Genomic DNA, 13,189 nt, shown 5'->3' with positions numbered 1-13,189 from the left:
GTGATCCAGCCTGTCAGCAAGCACATCAAATTCATTATTTTAAAAAACATCACAACAAAGTGTCACAGCTGACAACCTGGTTATGAAAAAGTTAAAAGAAGAACTTGATTTTTTCTGTAAAGTTGAAATTTAGAAAATCTGGCTCCCTTTGCTGCCTCGTAGCTGACTCATTGCAGGCAGATAAAAAACATTTATCCCCCAGCACCCAGAGACTTCCAGGAGAACAAGAGTGATGTGGAATTAAATGAGATGAGGCCACAACCTTTACAGAACAGAAAAGAAAATATGTTATTTGTGGAATGGTTTTACCCCTTGGACAATGAGTGTTCCAGATTGCAGTGCAAGATGTTTTCCATTACCATCTGTATGGCAGATTACCTTTGTCAAGTGGGCAGTTTGCCTTATCTCTCTCTCTGAGTGACCACATTCACTCCTCCCTCGGGAGGGGACATTGCTGATAACAGCTATTGAATGTCACTGCATGGCTGATAAGAACTACAGCATCCCATTGGGAGATGTGAGCCCAGAGGGAGGAGCCAAGCGTTCCTACCCAGATATAATCCAGAGGTTTTGAGACACCAGCACGGCTTCTCCACTGGATTCTCCAGAGGAGCAGCAGCTGCCTCTTCTTCCACTGGATCTTCAGAGGAAGAATCCATCCTTCTCTACAGGATCCCTGCTCCAACAGAACCACCCCTGACACTGCAGGAGGGCTGAGCCACAATTCCAATGGGACTGCCACCAACACCCTGACCCACAGGGTGTCAGGTTGGGTTCTGACTCTGTCAGTGTTGTTCTAGTGTACTGCATTGTTTATTTTATGCTTTTATTTTTTTTCTTTTCCCTATTAAAGAACTGTTATTTCCTGCTCCCAAATTTTTTGCCTGAGAGCCTCTTAATTTAAAATTTACAGCAATTTGGAGGGATGGGGAGGGTTTACATTCTCCATTTCAGGGGAGGCTCCTGCCTTCCTTGGCAGACACCTGTCTTTCCAAACCAAGACAATGAGGTATAGATAATTTCCTTCCCTTTCATTCAAGTGAAGGTGAGAAGTGCCTGTGCCCCAACAGCATCCAAGGAACTGAAAGAATTTGAGGAGAAACTGGATCTTGGAGAGACTCAGATTTAACACCAAGTCATTAACTGGGGCCTGACCTTTTCCCTGGCACACTGCAAAGGTTAAGAAATGCCTGTGAAGGAGTTTTTCTCCTTTTAATTTAAATTTTCCATATTGGCTGGGTTACATTCACCAAGTTACACCCCTTCATCCTGCATCCTGTGGGGAACATGGATTTGCAGATTATCTGATTTTAGCAGCCAAGAATGTCTTTGTTTTGCTAACAGAGATGCAGGAGTTCCTTGCAACCCCCTCCCCTCAGCTCCAACAGCCCCAGGTCCTGTGTGGCTGGACCAAAGGTGTCTCCTGGAAAAGCCTGGGACTGGGCCCAGGCAGGGATCCTAGATGGAATTTAACTTTTAGGGCAGTCTTGCCCTCATGAATTGAGGCAAAAGAGGAGGAGCCATCTGTTGGGGAAGATGAAACAGGAAAGCCTTATAAATATGATTGGTTGGCAAAAGATGTTGAGAATATAGAAACTGTAAGTGAGATTGAAATGAAAGCAAGCTTTGAGATACCTCAGTTACTGAACAACTGGAAAACAATGGTGTGGCAAGACTGAAGGTAATCCCCTTTTGATGGAACAACACCTTCTGCTTGCAGACAGCTCCAAGGGTCAGAGCAGACCCTGCCAGCTTGGCAGAAGGGGCCCAAAGAGGAGTTTTTAGGGTTTAAAATGTAACACAGTGTGGTAATGTAATGATTCTTATAGGCTGTATGGAAATGCTACAGGATTTGTATCTTGTACTAGATTGGTTAGTGAGAATTAGAATATTCAGCACAGAAGATTTATTGCATTGTAACAGGAACCTCACTCTCTTACCTTTTTTACTCCCTTACCCTCTCATCCTCTCACCCTCTCTTACCTTCTTACCCTCTCTCCCCCTCTCTTCTCTCAGGCCTGCTCTGAGCTGTGGCTGGCAGCTCCCAGCAGGGCCCTGCACCCAGGCCCTTTGCAATAAACCCCAAGTTCCAGACCTGGCTGCAGAGATCTCTCATCTCCATCATCCCAACCATCCTATCCCCTGACACTCCTACACCATCCAAGCCAGAAGGAAACAGCCAAGGTTGGGCGGCTCCTCCTCAGCTGCTGGGGCTGCAGAGCCCCCCTGCCTCACCATGGTGAACCCAATCCTGGGCACAGCCTGCCAGCAGGGGCAGGGTGATAAATGGGAGTCACAGAATCAAAGAAGAGCCCAGGCTGAAAGAAATCCTGATCATCTGCTCCAGCCTCTCGTGGAATGGAAAGGGAGCCTGGGCGAGGCTTTCCATCATTGTCCAGTCCCACCTGGAAACCCTCCAGCCTTGGGGGCTCCACCACATCCCTGGGGAAGTTGTTTCTATGATTCATGGAAATAATTTTGGTGATTTTCCATTTGTTGTGTCACGATAAAACATTTTTGGGTAACTTGTAGCCATTCCTTGTCTTCTCGATGGCTCTGTGGGAAGAGGGGTGGGGGAGAGAGCCTCCATCCTTTTTGTGGCACCTTTCAGCCCTGGGCTGCTGTGAAAAGGAGCCCCCTGAGCCTTCTCATCCCCAGGCAGCAGGGACCCAACTTGTCTGGTTTTTCCTCAGGTGCTTCCAGGTGGGAAGGAGCCTGCCAGGAGAGCAGAAAGCCAAGGAGATGTGCTGAAGGGGCTGGCTAATGGCTTGGAAAACCCACCCTTCTCCCAGAAAAAACCCCAAAAAGCAGATGTTGCATCACTAACAAGGACTCCATTTCCATTCCCTGGAAAGGCCCAACCCCTTTGGTGCAGGCTGTTCCCTGTCCCCGTGCCCCTGGCTGCCCTGTCCCCACTCACTGGACGTGGGCAGGGAGCGGAACTGGCACAGGGAAGGTGCCTTGTCACACACCTGCCAGCCTGGCACCACCTGCCAGCCTGGCACCACTTCTGTTTCTTCTTTTTTTTTCCCTCCCCCTCCTGGAGAGCCAACATTTGTCCACCGTTCTCCTCGTGAACTTCAGCCAAAGCTCAATTTAAAGTGATGTTGTTGAGAAAAAAAAAAGGTGAGCAGCGAAGCTCACAATAGGGGAAGTGTAAGGACAATTTAGAGACCAACTGTTTGAGAAACACTGATTTCCCTCTTTTATTTTCCTGCTCTGATCACATATTTCTGCATTTTCATGGAAGAAAAAAATAATCAGTGACTAGAATTATCATGAATACTTATCCTGTGCTCAGGTGTGGAGCCACCATTTCCTTTGTCAAAGGAAACTCAGGAATAACTGGGCAATGAAGAATTTGCTTGCGAAGTACCAAAAGAGATTTGTTTTTACCTGAAGGGAGGCGTTATCCATGGACCGGTGGAGCACAATCCTGGCACTCAGACATCCAAAGCTGTGGTGATGCTCCCTGAGATAATAAAGTCATTTACATTTCCTCCAGGGCGCTCTAAAAGGGCAGCGCTGCCCGGCTGCACCATCTCGTGGTGTGACCGAGCCCTGCACGGCCTGAGCCTTTCAAACCCTGCTTTTCCCAAGACTTCCACCACTGACACATCAAAACCAAATTCTGCCACTGCTAGACCATGGCACGGCTTGGAGCACCACAATCCCGAGCACAAAAGTCATCCAGACCTTCCTCCCTCTTTGGGATGCAATAATCCAATTGTTTTCCAAGCATCATCATCACCCTGGGCATTTGCCTGATCCCTCTGGTTGTTATTCCAAGACCTATCCAGCAGGTCAGGGCTGGTTACTCATCTGAACCTGCTCAGGGTGACTGAGATCTGCTACAGAGGATTCCACTGAGACCAGGGCTCCAGTATTGAGAGGAAAAATCAGAAGGAAAGTTGAGTCACAGAGCTCCCACCCTGTGATGCAGAGGCAAGGGCAGGACCTGTACGTGCCCTACTCCTACACAGCACCTGGTTCCTCTCAGCTGTGACTCTTTTCCCACCAAAATGATTCTGTAATTCTGTCATTAAATGGGTTCTTTAGGTTCTTCTAACAAAAATATTCCCCTCTTCTTCTAGATGCATTTGCTTGTGAAGGAAAAAGATGCTCTAAAAACCCCACAGATGAATTTTACACAGATCCCTGGTTCTCAGTCCTGAGGGTACAGCAGGTATTAATCAGGGGATCAGGCAGAGATTAGAAAGAAAGAAACCTAACAGCATTTATAAAATAATTTTCCTATTAAAAACACACATATAAATGCCAAACTTTCACCTTTCTGTGGGTTTGTCTGGCAGCAAATGCTTCACTTGCAACCACCTTCTCCAGCCTGATCCTTCCATGCAGACCCAACTCGAGACATGTGGGAACCCAGGACATTCCTGTGGCTGCCCTGGAGGACTCCAGACCCTGGCAGGGGGCTCAGAGACCTTGGCATGGAGTCACAAACACCTGTGCCTTTGATTTTAGCCCATGGAAACAATTACCAACTTTGTGTGAGGAGTTACAAGCCACAAGGGTTTGAGTAGAATGATAGTGAATTTATCACAGGGTGAAAAAGTAGAATTTTGGGTATTTAGAATGGGGGTTCAAGAGGCAAGATGGAGGAGGAATCTAGGTATGTCCTGTCCTCCTTCTTCTTCTTCTTCTTCTTCTTGTCCTCCATCTTCTGCTGTGATGGTGACACTTTTGGATTGGTTTAGAGCAGAGACAGACTGTCTAACATAGGTGATAGGTATTGGAAAATTATTGTAAATAAAGTACATGTAGTTTTTAGTATAAAAAGCTAATGCCACCACAAGGGCGGTCAGTGTGCCACAAACTGACCTGCTGGACAGATCTCAGCAGGTCAGAGAAAGAATGTCATAGATAAGAGAAAACAAACAACCTTGAAAAGCAGAACTGACAAATCTCGACTTCTTCTTTGGTCGTGGGGCTGGGAAAAAAGACTTTAATACCTTGGGGGTCATCTTAACCACAGAAACCCGAGAGAGACCTGAGCCAGGTGAGAAACACGTGGTGTTCCTGTGGGCACCTTGACCCCATCCAGCTCAAGCAGTTCCCCCAGCTTCTCCTTTCCCTCAGGGGATGAATGTGTGCGGCAGACTGGGTGACCCAAGACCTGTGCCAGGTGAGGTGCCCAACAGCAGCACTCACAGCAGGCACTGCCACAGAGAGGTGACACCACAGTCTGGGAGAAGGGCAGTGATCCTGATTCACTCTCAGCCCCATTTATCCCTAAAAACCAGGACAGGCAGGTGAGGAACCAAACTGGTGAGGAACCAAACAGCTTCAGGGGTGCTGGGAATGTCATCATACAGGGGGTGCTGCATGCAGGGACTGGAGGGGATTTGTACACAACCCCCCCAGCCACCATCAGGTTTCCTCCTGCCCCCTCACCCTCTCCCAAAACCCAGGACCTTCCTCCTTTTCTCAGCTCCATCCTACAGGCTCCAGTGGCTTTGGAAAGCAGCCAGATGGTTTTATCCAAACCTCAGCAGGTTCACCAAAAGGAACAGGAGCTGAGCCTTTCTGCCAAATGTGCTGGCACAGGAAGAAGGCCTTGGTGCTCAGCAGTCAAGGCTTTCATCTTTACTAAAGCCCAGCAGCTCCCAAGAGCTGAGAAGAATGGAATGAGAACTTTCTGGCCTGATTCTCTGAAGTCTTTGCTTCCCCCTCCCAATGCTTTGTCCAGAGAATGGCATGTGGACAGAGAAAAGGGGATTTCTGGGAACAGACCTAAACTATTTGCATTATCAGACATGAAGAGAATGAAAAAAAAAATAACACAGATAGTTTATTGTCAAACTGAATCAAAGCATGAAAAAAAAAAAATTACAAGGTTACACTGTAAAGAAATTTGGTTTTCATCACAAAAGCTCATTAAAATCAAAGAAAACAACCCATTGTCAAGCCAGCAACTCCCCAACAACCTCCCGAGCTTCTGAGTGCAACATTTATTGCAAGGCTGGGAATTCAGAGGCGGTGACATCAGGTTTGTAGGGACAAAAGGATCACCCCTCGTTATCTGGAGGGACAGAGAGGTTCTCCAGGGGGTGACACGAGTCTGGCTGAGCGGTGACTCCTCTGTTCCCTCTGAGCAGCAGCAGCAGCCTGGTCCTTGCTGGGGTGAGGAGGGTGATGGGTGCCAGCTGTGCTTGTGTCCAGCTTTTCCTGCCTTTCCATCCCCACCAGGGGTGTCCATGTCATGGAGTCAAAGCCTGGGTGCAAACCTGAGCGATGCTGCTTTGGGGAGAGCATGGCAGGCACCATGGGGGGACACAGCCACAGCCACCACCTCCCAAACTCCTTGTGAGCCCCTCTCAGCCATGGCCAAACCTCTCCTTTTGCCATTGGGGTGCAGTGCAGGGGGACCCTGCCCTGTGGAGCCACTCTGAGCCCTGAGTGTCCCTCAGAAACGCCCTGGACATGGCCTCAACCATGGACACCCTCTCAGCCATGGACACCCTGCTCCCAGCACAGCTCCTTCCCCACACAACTCCTGCAGCTTTCCAGGGCTGCCACCTGTCCAAACCAGAGTTACCCACTGATCCCTGCTTCTCCAGCAGAATCCAGAACTTTCCAGAACGTTCCTGGGCTCCTGCCAGCGTGGCTGGGCTGGTGGAAGTCTGGATAGTCTGGATGGCAAATGTTGCTTGCCAGGAAAGCTGCTGGAGGCTGCATCCCACCTGGAGCAGCCCCACCCCATCCTGCAGGGAACTGCAGAGCAGTTTGGATTTCCTCCTGAGTCAAAAAACAACAAAAAGGAGGAAAAACCCATTGGAAAGCCTATAGGTGTACAGATTATTGTGTATTCAGTTGTGCAGACACTTGGTTTCTGTCAGCACAGAACAACAGGAGCTTTCTCGCCACCATAAATGAGCTGTTTTATGAATTTTGAAACACTTGTTTTACCAAGTGAAAAAATAAAAAAAAAAAAAAAAAAGGAGAAAGGCATCTTTATCCTCATCTTTATCCTAAGTAGCAGCTAAGGAGATTGGTAAAATTAAAAACAAAAACAAAGCCAAACCTAAATAATCAAAAACCTGACCAACCAGTACAAAGTAAAAGCAAGCCAGGTTCTTCCAACCAATCATAGGACTAACTACAAAATATTTTTAATTGCAACAAATGTGCTATCTTGAGCTAGCTGCTAATTCCAACAGGCCTGAGGTTTTGTGCTCATAAAGCATCAATAATATGTGCCTTTCCTAGAAAGGAAGGCTCTGCCTAAGTCTTACTGTGTCAGATAAAAAGTCCCAAAATAGATTTTTCCAACCAAATAAAGTGTTTTATTCAGATATTCATGTGGATATGGCAGTGATGTTAAGAACAGCTATTCAAGTAGCTGAAGTAAGCCCTTCAAAAGAAGTCACACAGCTTTGAGACTTGAACAAATTATTGTATGATCTCATCCAAGAGATCTAAATAGCTGGAACATCTGCAAGAGTCGCCACCAATTTATTTAGCAGAGTTCAGCAGCAGTTCATCAGCTCTGCTTGCACAAGCAGGTGCCAGGGCAGCCACTGAGGAGTCCTGCCATGACTGGGAGGGGAGAGGAGGAGGAGGAGGGACAGGGATGGGTGATTTCACCCTCTGCCATGGGTGTGCATTAGCAGCAGTGATTCCCTGCTGAATCAGTGCCTGTTCCTGAAGGAGAAGTGCAGAAATGCTTTTTCCCAGAGAAGTATTACATGCACAAGTAGCTATATTGTTAAAATTTTTTATTTGTGACAGTAAAGAAACCATTCAATACCTGATTGACAACACTTCTCTCTCCTGCAAACACTCATATGGTATCTGTAGTGTTTCTCAAGTATTGCTGGATTGTTCATTGCATCAAAGTGTAAACAGCTCCATCATAAGGAAAAAAAAAAGGAAAAAAAGAAAGAAAGAAAGAAACATTTCCATTGCTTACTCCTCTGTTGAGGAGCTCCCAATAGATCTTTAACAAGAAATAAGAGAGAGTCAGCTGGGATTTTACAACATCATGTGAAACAGAGAACTGACAGCTGGTTTTGCATAGTTAGCCCAGAGATTTTGAAGCAATTGCCCCACGCCAGCCTCACCTGCCCCTCCTCACCCCACAAAGGCAAAAAACATCACAGCACCTTGGAATCAGAGGCACAAACTTGTTTTTGTTTTACAAATAGGGCTGTGCAGAACTGTGGTTTATTAGGTTAAAAACAATCTGTCCAACAGAGGGTTACGCCTTCGGAAGTCACACAGCTACAGATTCTTTTTCTTGGTTTTTTTTTTTTTTTCTTTTTTTACATTGAAATTTCAAAAGCTGCAACATCAGCACACACCAGTGTCATTTAGATACTTTATTGTCCCCAACCAGTCTAATCAAAATCATGCTGTAAGAAAAGTGATTGCGTACACTGACAACCAAAAACGCCTCCAGGTGTTGAGTTTCTTCCACGTACAACTTTTGCTGTTTTAATAAAGACCAAAAGGGCGAAACAAAGAGACAAAATTATTCTTCCAAAGCTACCTAAATGAACACAGCAATATTGTACATTTGCCACCAGCTCCCCATGCCCAGCCTGCCACACCTCGTGGTGTGACCAAGGATTCTGTGCACAGCCCTAAGGTTACAAATGGCAATTTCTTTGTGAACACTTCTGTTGGGTTTCAAGGGTCTAAGGCATTCTGCCTTACAGCTTCATTTAAAAATACCCATACAGGCAAAAAAACCGTTTTTTAACCCAACATAAAAAGGACAACAGAACTTCAGGCCAGGCAGCATGTCTTTAGAATGACCAACTGGGAAAAGGGTTTTTAATATTTCTATAATATCCAGAAGTAGAATTGAAACCCAGGGTTTAGAACAGCCCTGGTGACCTGCATGCAGTAACTGCACTTCAAAATATGCAAGAGATTTAGGAAATAAGGGCTGGTTTTTTTTCCTATTTGAATTTTTTTTTTTAAATCTTGTATTTAAAATACAATCAAATACCCGTATTGCAAATTTTATAAACATTCCACTCGTTTTCTGACTTTATGGACAGAACTCTATTGCTTTTTTTTTTAGAATCTAGAAACTCTAAATATATAGCGTATGTATATCCACGCAAACTCAACACTTGAAATTTCAAGTATGATGATAGTGTCAAAATAAACAACTGTGAGAGTTGTTGGCCAAATCTGAATACCCAGGGGAGTCCAAACCTGATTGCAGAGCACTCTGAGTTTTATTCCCATACAAGAATGGGTGGGTTAAAAAAAATAGAACTGATCAGAACTTATAGAAAATACTCTTAATGCTAACAGAGATCAAAGCTGTGCTATGTTTTTTGTCTTTGTATTGTCACCAAGTGTCATTTTAATGCTGTACTAAGTTACAGTAAGTTGGGTTTTTTAAAATTTGGGGGTTTTAAGAGCCAAAATGATACAGTACAAGTATGGTTGTACAGAACATCATCAGAACCATTCCTGCAGAGGCTGGTGCAGAAGTTCAGTTGCCCATTCTATGTGGATTGGAAAACAATACAAGACACTTTAATAATATAATCAACATTCATTCACAGACTTAAGGCAACTGGTTCATGAAATCGCTGCTTGCAGAGATGCAGACAGGTGACATGGTTTGTCTCACGTCCCACAGGTCACAACTGTCACACTGGCTCGTGGGTTATTCACTCTTTGTCTGATTGTTTGGTCTAATGCTAACGAGAAAAAGTCTTTGAATTTCTTCAGCCATTCCTCTCATACCTGCACGACTAACTACAACCTGAATACTTCCCTGCAAACTGCACTGGGGCCCTGGGGCCACAGGCACAGTTGAAAATACTGCTCAGAGAACAATTTTTTTTTTTTTTTTTTTTTGGCAGCTTACAGTTTCATTACTCTGGAGTCAAATACAAAATTAAACCATCTTAAACTGAAAGTAAACGTTAATGGACTAACCAGAATCCACACGTCCTTTTTCTTGTTTAATTCTTTTTGTTATATTTTAAACAAAGTAGGTTGTTTGTTTTTTTTTTAAGATTTTTCCTTTTCAAACCTGACACTTTTGTCTTTTTGTTGTGGCACAGATTGATACAGTACTGAGGTGATGCCAGCTGGTTAAGAAACAAAAGGGTGATGCCCTAGAGACTCACGGGTGTGATGGGACTGCCTCCAGCACCCCTGGGCCCAGCCACAGCTGGAGCACAGCTGGAGCACAGCTGCACTGCAAGGGGGGCTCAGTTTGACACTGCACCCACCAGCACCCACTCACTGCCTGTGCAGACTGGCCTGCCCCTCTCAGATGGATTTGTTAAGCTGCTTCACCAATGGTTTTGAGACGAGGATCACAAGCCCCAGGTCCATCACAAAGGAATTTGTGTTTTTCCCAAGTCATTGGGACTTTTCGAGGAAAAGAGAAAAGGCAAAGGGGGTCTACAATTCAGAATTTAGCACAAGGCTAATTAGAAGCACCAAATAATCCATTTAGTCTTCTCTGATGACAGCCAAACACAGCTGCACTTTTTATGTTTGCAGATTTCTGCTGTGGACAATAACTGAAAGGTGACACTGGAAAGGAGGAGGGGAAAAAAAGGTGCCTTGTTCAAAGGCATAAAATATTTAAAAATCATTCATCTGAAATACCTATGGCACTGCAGAAGATGTTAAGCAGGCTCTCAGATTCAGAGATGAGTCTAACTCAACTCCAAAGCCAGAGGACCAATTTTAGTCTAGGCTAAATAACTTCTACCATCCAGCAACACTTGATACAGCTCATAATCTGCACCTCACACCTTGGGGAAAAAGAAATACAAATCAAAGGTGTGGGCAGTGAACTTCCTGCATTTTCATGTATCAAAGAAAGAAGAGGGCTTCATCTTAATTGAAAAAAAATCCTTTACAGGTCACCTTTAACTGGTATATCAGATACCAATGGATTAATCCATGGGGGTGGGTTATGAAGCCTGCATTTTTATTTATTGCCCAAGTTTGCAGCTTACAGGACATGTCTCATAGCACAGGCACAGTGGCAAAAACAGTATAACAGCCGATGGTCAACTCCATTTGGTGAGTATACAGTAGCAGCAATGAAAAGAAAAAAGTACTCCAAACAGCTCAATGTAGATCCAGCTTCCCCAGATGGGTTGTTTTGAGAAAAGAATCTGAAGCTAATAAATAGATCTCCTTGCTGTTCTCCCAAGAGAATGGTTTTCCAAAAAAGAAGAGGCATGGCAGTTGTGCGTGAGCAGAGACAGCAGAACTTCATCTGTCTGCATTAAAGGTGCTTTAGGTCTATCAGCCACCTCATTTCCTCAACTCCATCACTCCCTAAACACTCAAAACAACTGCAGATATGTTTTAAAACTGTGCCCAAAATCCTCATCAGTGAAACAACCATGTTAATGACCCCAGTTCACCCCTCCCACGACCGCCTGAACCTTCTGAGCATGACAAAGTGTAACACAACTCACTGTCATCGTGGAGACAGGAACCCAGCATCTTGCTTTCAACTTTTTCCTTTGTTATATATTACAGTGCTCTATAAATTTTTTTTTTCCTTTTTCCTTTTAAAGCATTTAGACAATACAAGACTAAAAGATGTCTGGAAATACGTCTTATACAAAAATGAATTTTTATCTTAAAATAACATTCAAAAAGGCACTTCATTCTGTAAGAAAAAATTCAGAGTCAGGTCAACTGCTCTAAGCAGGGGGGTAAAATTGTCTGCATAGTGGGAGGGGAAGAAAGGGAGAGAAATTCAACTGCTGAAATACAAGCTTCTTTTTTTTTGGCATGTTTTAAGAAAAGCTGATCCAGTAAAAGATGTCCATTTATGAAATTAATTAAAAGAGTCCCATTTAAAATAGCTTTTTTTTTTTTCCTTTAAAAAAGTAGTCTGAACACATGACCTTAGGAGTCAGGCTTCTGAAGGCTTAATAGCATCACTCATGATTGTCCTTCGTGTCCAATGTAACAGGAAGATCAAGAGTAGCACTTCTGACTGGGGTGACCTCCCCAAGCTTACATTTGAAAGAGCTGAAAGAGATGGAGACAGCCTCTAGCACTGCAATCTAGGAGCAGGAGTCAGTCAGAGTTAAGGGCTACCTGTTGCAGAGTTTATGAAGCATACTGTAAACTTCTTCCTCTTTGCTTAGTCCTTCAAAGAAAGGAATAAGATCTAGCAGCTCTGTGTCTGTCATGTCATCAAACCAGGACTGCACAGGCACCTGAAACAAAGCAACCAACAAACACTGAGAGGGTTTCATGATGTAAAAGACACTGAGTTTTGTCTGTGTAGGCGTTCTGTAAGCATCACCACCATGGTTAATAACAATCATGGCAATTAGCCACTCATTAGCATGCAGGTGGAGCAGCAGGGTCAGCCCAAGGAGGACAGCTGAGCTTCACCTGCATGTCCAGGTGACCCACATGAGCCCACACTGGGCAGCTCTCCTTGCTCTGCCTCCCTGCTATCCAGAACAGGCTGCAAGGCAGACACAGCTTAGGAAGCTGCACTGACACTTCATTTACAGGCTATTATTTTTTTTTCCTCTCTAAGAATTATCAGAGTGAGTCACCAGGCACAGGCAGGCAGCAACAACCCCTTCCAGCACGGGGTTTACAGGAAATGTTTAACTGCAAGGGCAGAACATTGTTCAGGTAAAAATGTTACATCTAGTGAGTGGGTTCAGAGAACAACACAGATAATAACCCTGATTAAATATGCAGGCTGGATTTGGGGAAGGTGTTCTGTGTATCTTCAGCACCCTGAGGTCTTTCCAAGACTATCTTGGATCTTGTTACAAGCTCTGGTTTCTGCAGAGACTCCAGTATCAGTCAGCCAGCAGCACTTTTCTATACATGATTAAACCACTCTGACAAGGCCCTTAATTTCATCTCCCAAATTTCTACAGCTCATTATTTCCTTGGCACTGATTTCCAAGATACCAAATTATGATCTTGGATCAGGTTTTTAATTTTAACCATGAACATAAATTAGAGCTGCAGGTCCTGGTTATTATAAATGGCAGCTTTAAACCATGTGTGGCACCAACCAGAAAAATGTTTTCACCCCATCACTTCGGGCATCACAATATGAGGATCTGAACTTGAAAGCTGACTGCTGGAAGATAAATAGCTCTTGATACAAAAAGAAAGAACAGAAAAAAAAAGCTTCTGGAGAGGCAGGACTGTGCAAAAGCAATGTTCTTAATAAAAGATT

General features: G+C 44.6%; 1 protein-coding gene across 7 annotated transcripts in view; it reads right to left on the bottom strand.

Moving 5' to 3' along the window:
• Positions 1–8,251: 8,251 nt before the first annotated feature.
• Positions 8,252–13,189, bottom strand: part of CTDSPL (CTD small phosphatase like) — an 82,530-nt gene continuing 77,592 nt past the window's right edge. For all 7 annotated transcript variants that reach the window (XM_005491430.4, XM_005491431.4, XM_005491432.4 and 4 more), the window contains one exon: positions 8,252–12,194. In XM_005491430.4, coding sequence (XP_005491487.1) covers positions 12,069–12,194 — 126 coding nt within the window. In that variant the 3' untranslated portion in view covers positions 8,252–12,068. The remainder of the gene's footprint in view (positions 12,195–13,189) is intronic.

Source organism: Zonotrichia albicollis, chromosome 1 (assembly GCF_047830755.1).
Source record: "Zonotrichia albicollis isolate bZonAlb1 chromosome 1, bZonAlb1.hap1, whole genome shotgun sequence".
Classification (NCBI taxonomy): Eukaryota; Metazoa; Chordata; class Aves; order Passeriformes; family Passerellidae; genus Zonotrichia; species Zonotrichia albicollis.
Note: the sequence above shows the minus strand (reverse complement) of the source record. Positions and strands in the feature narration are given on the sequence as shown.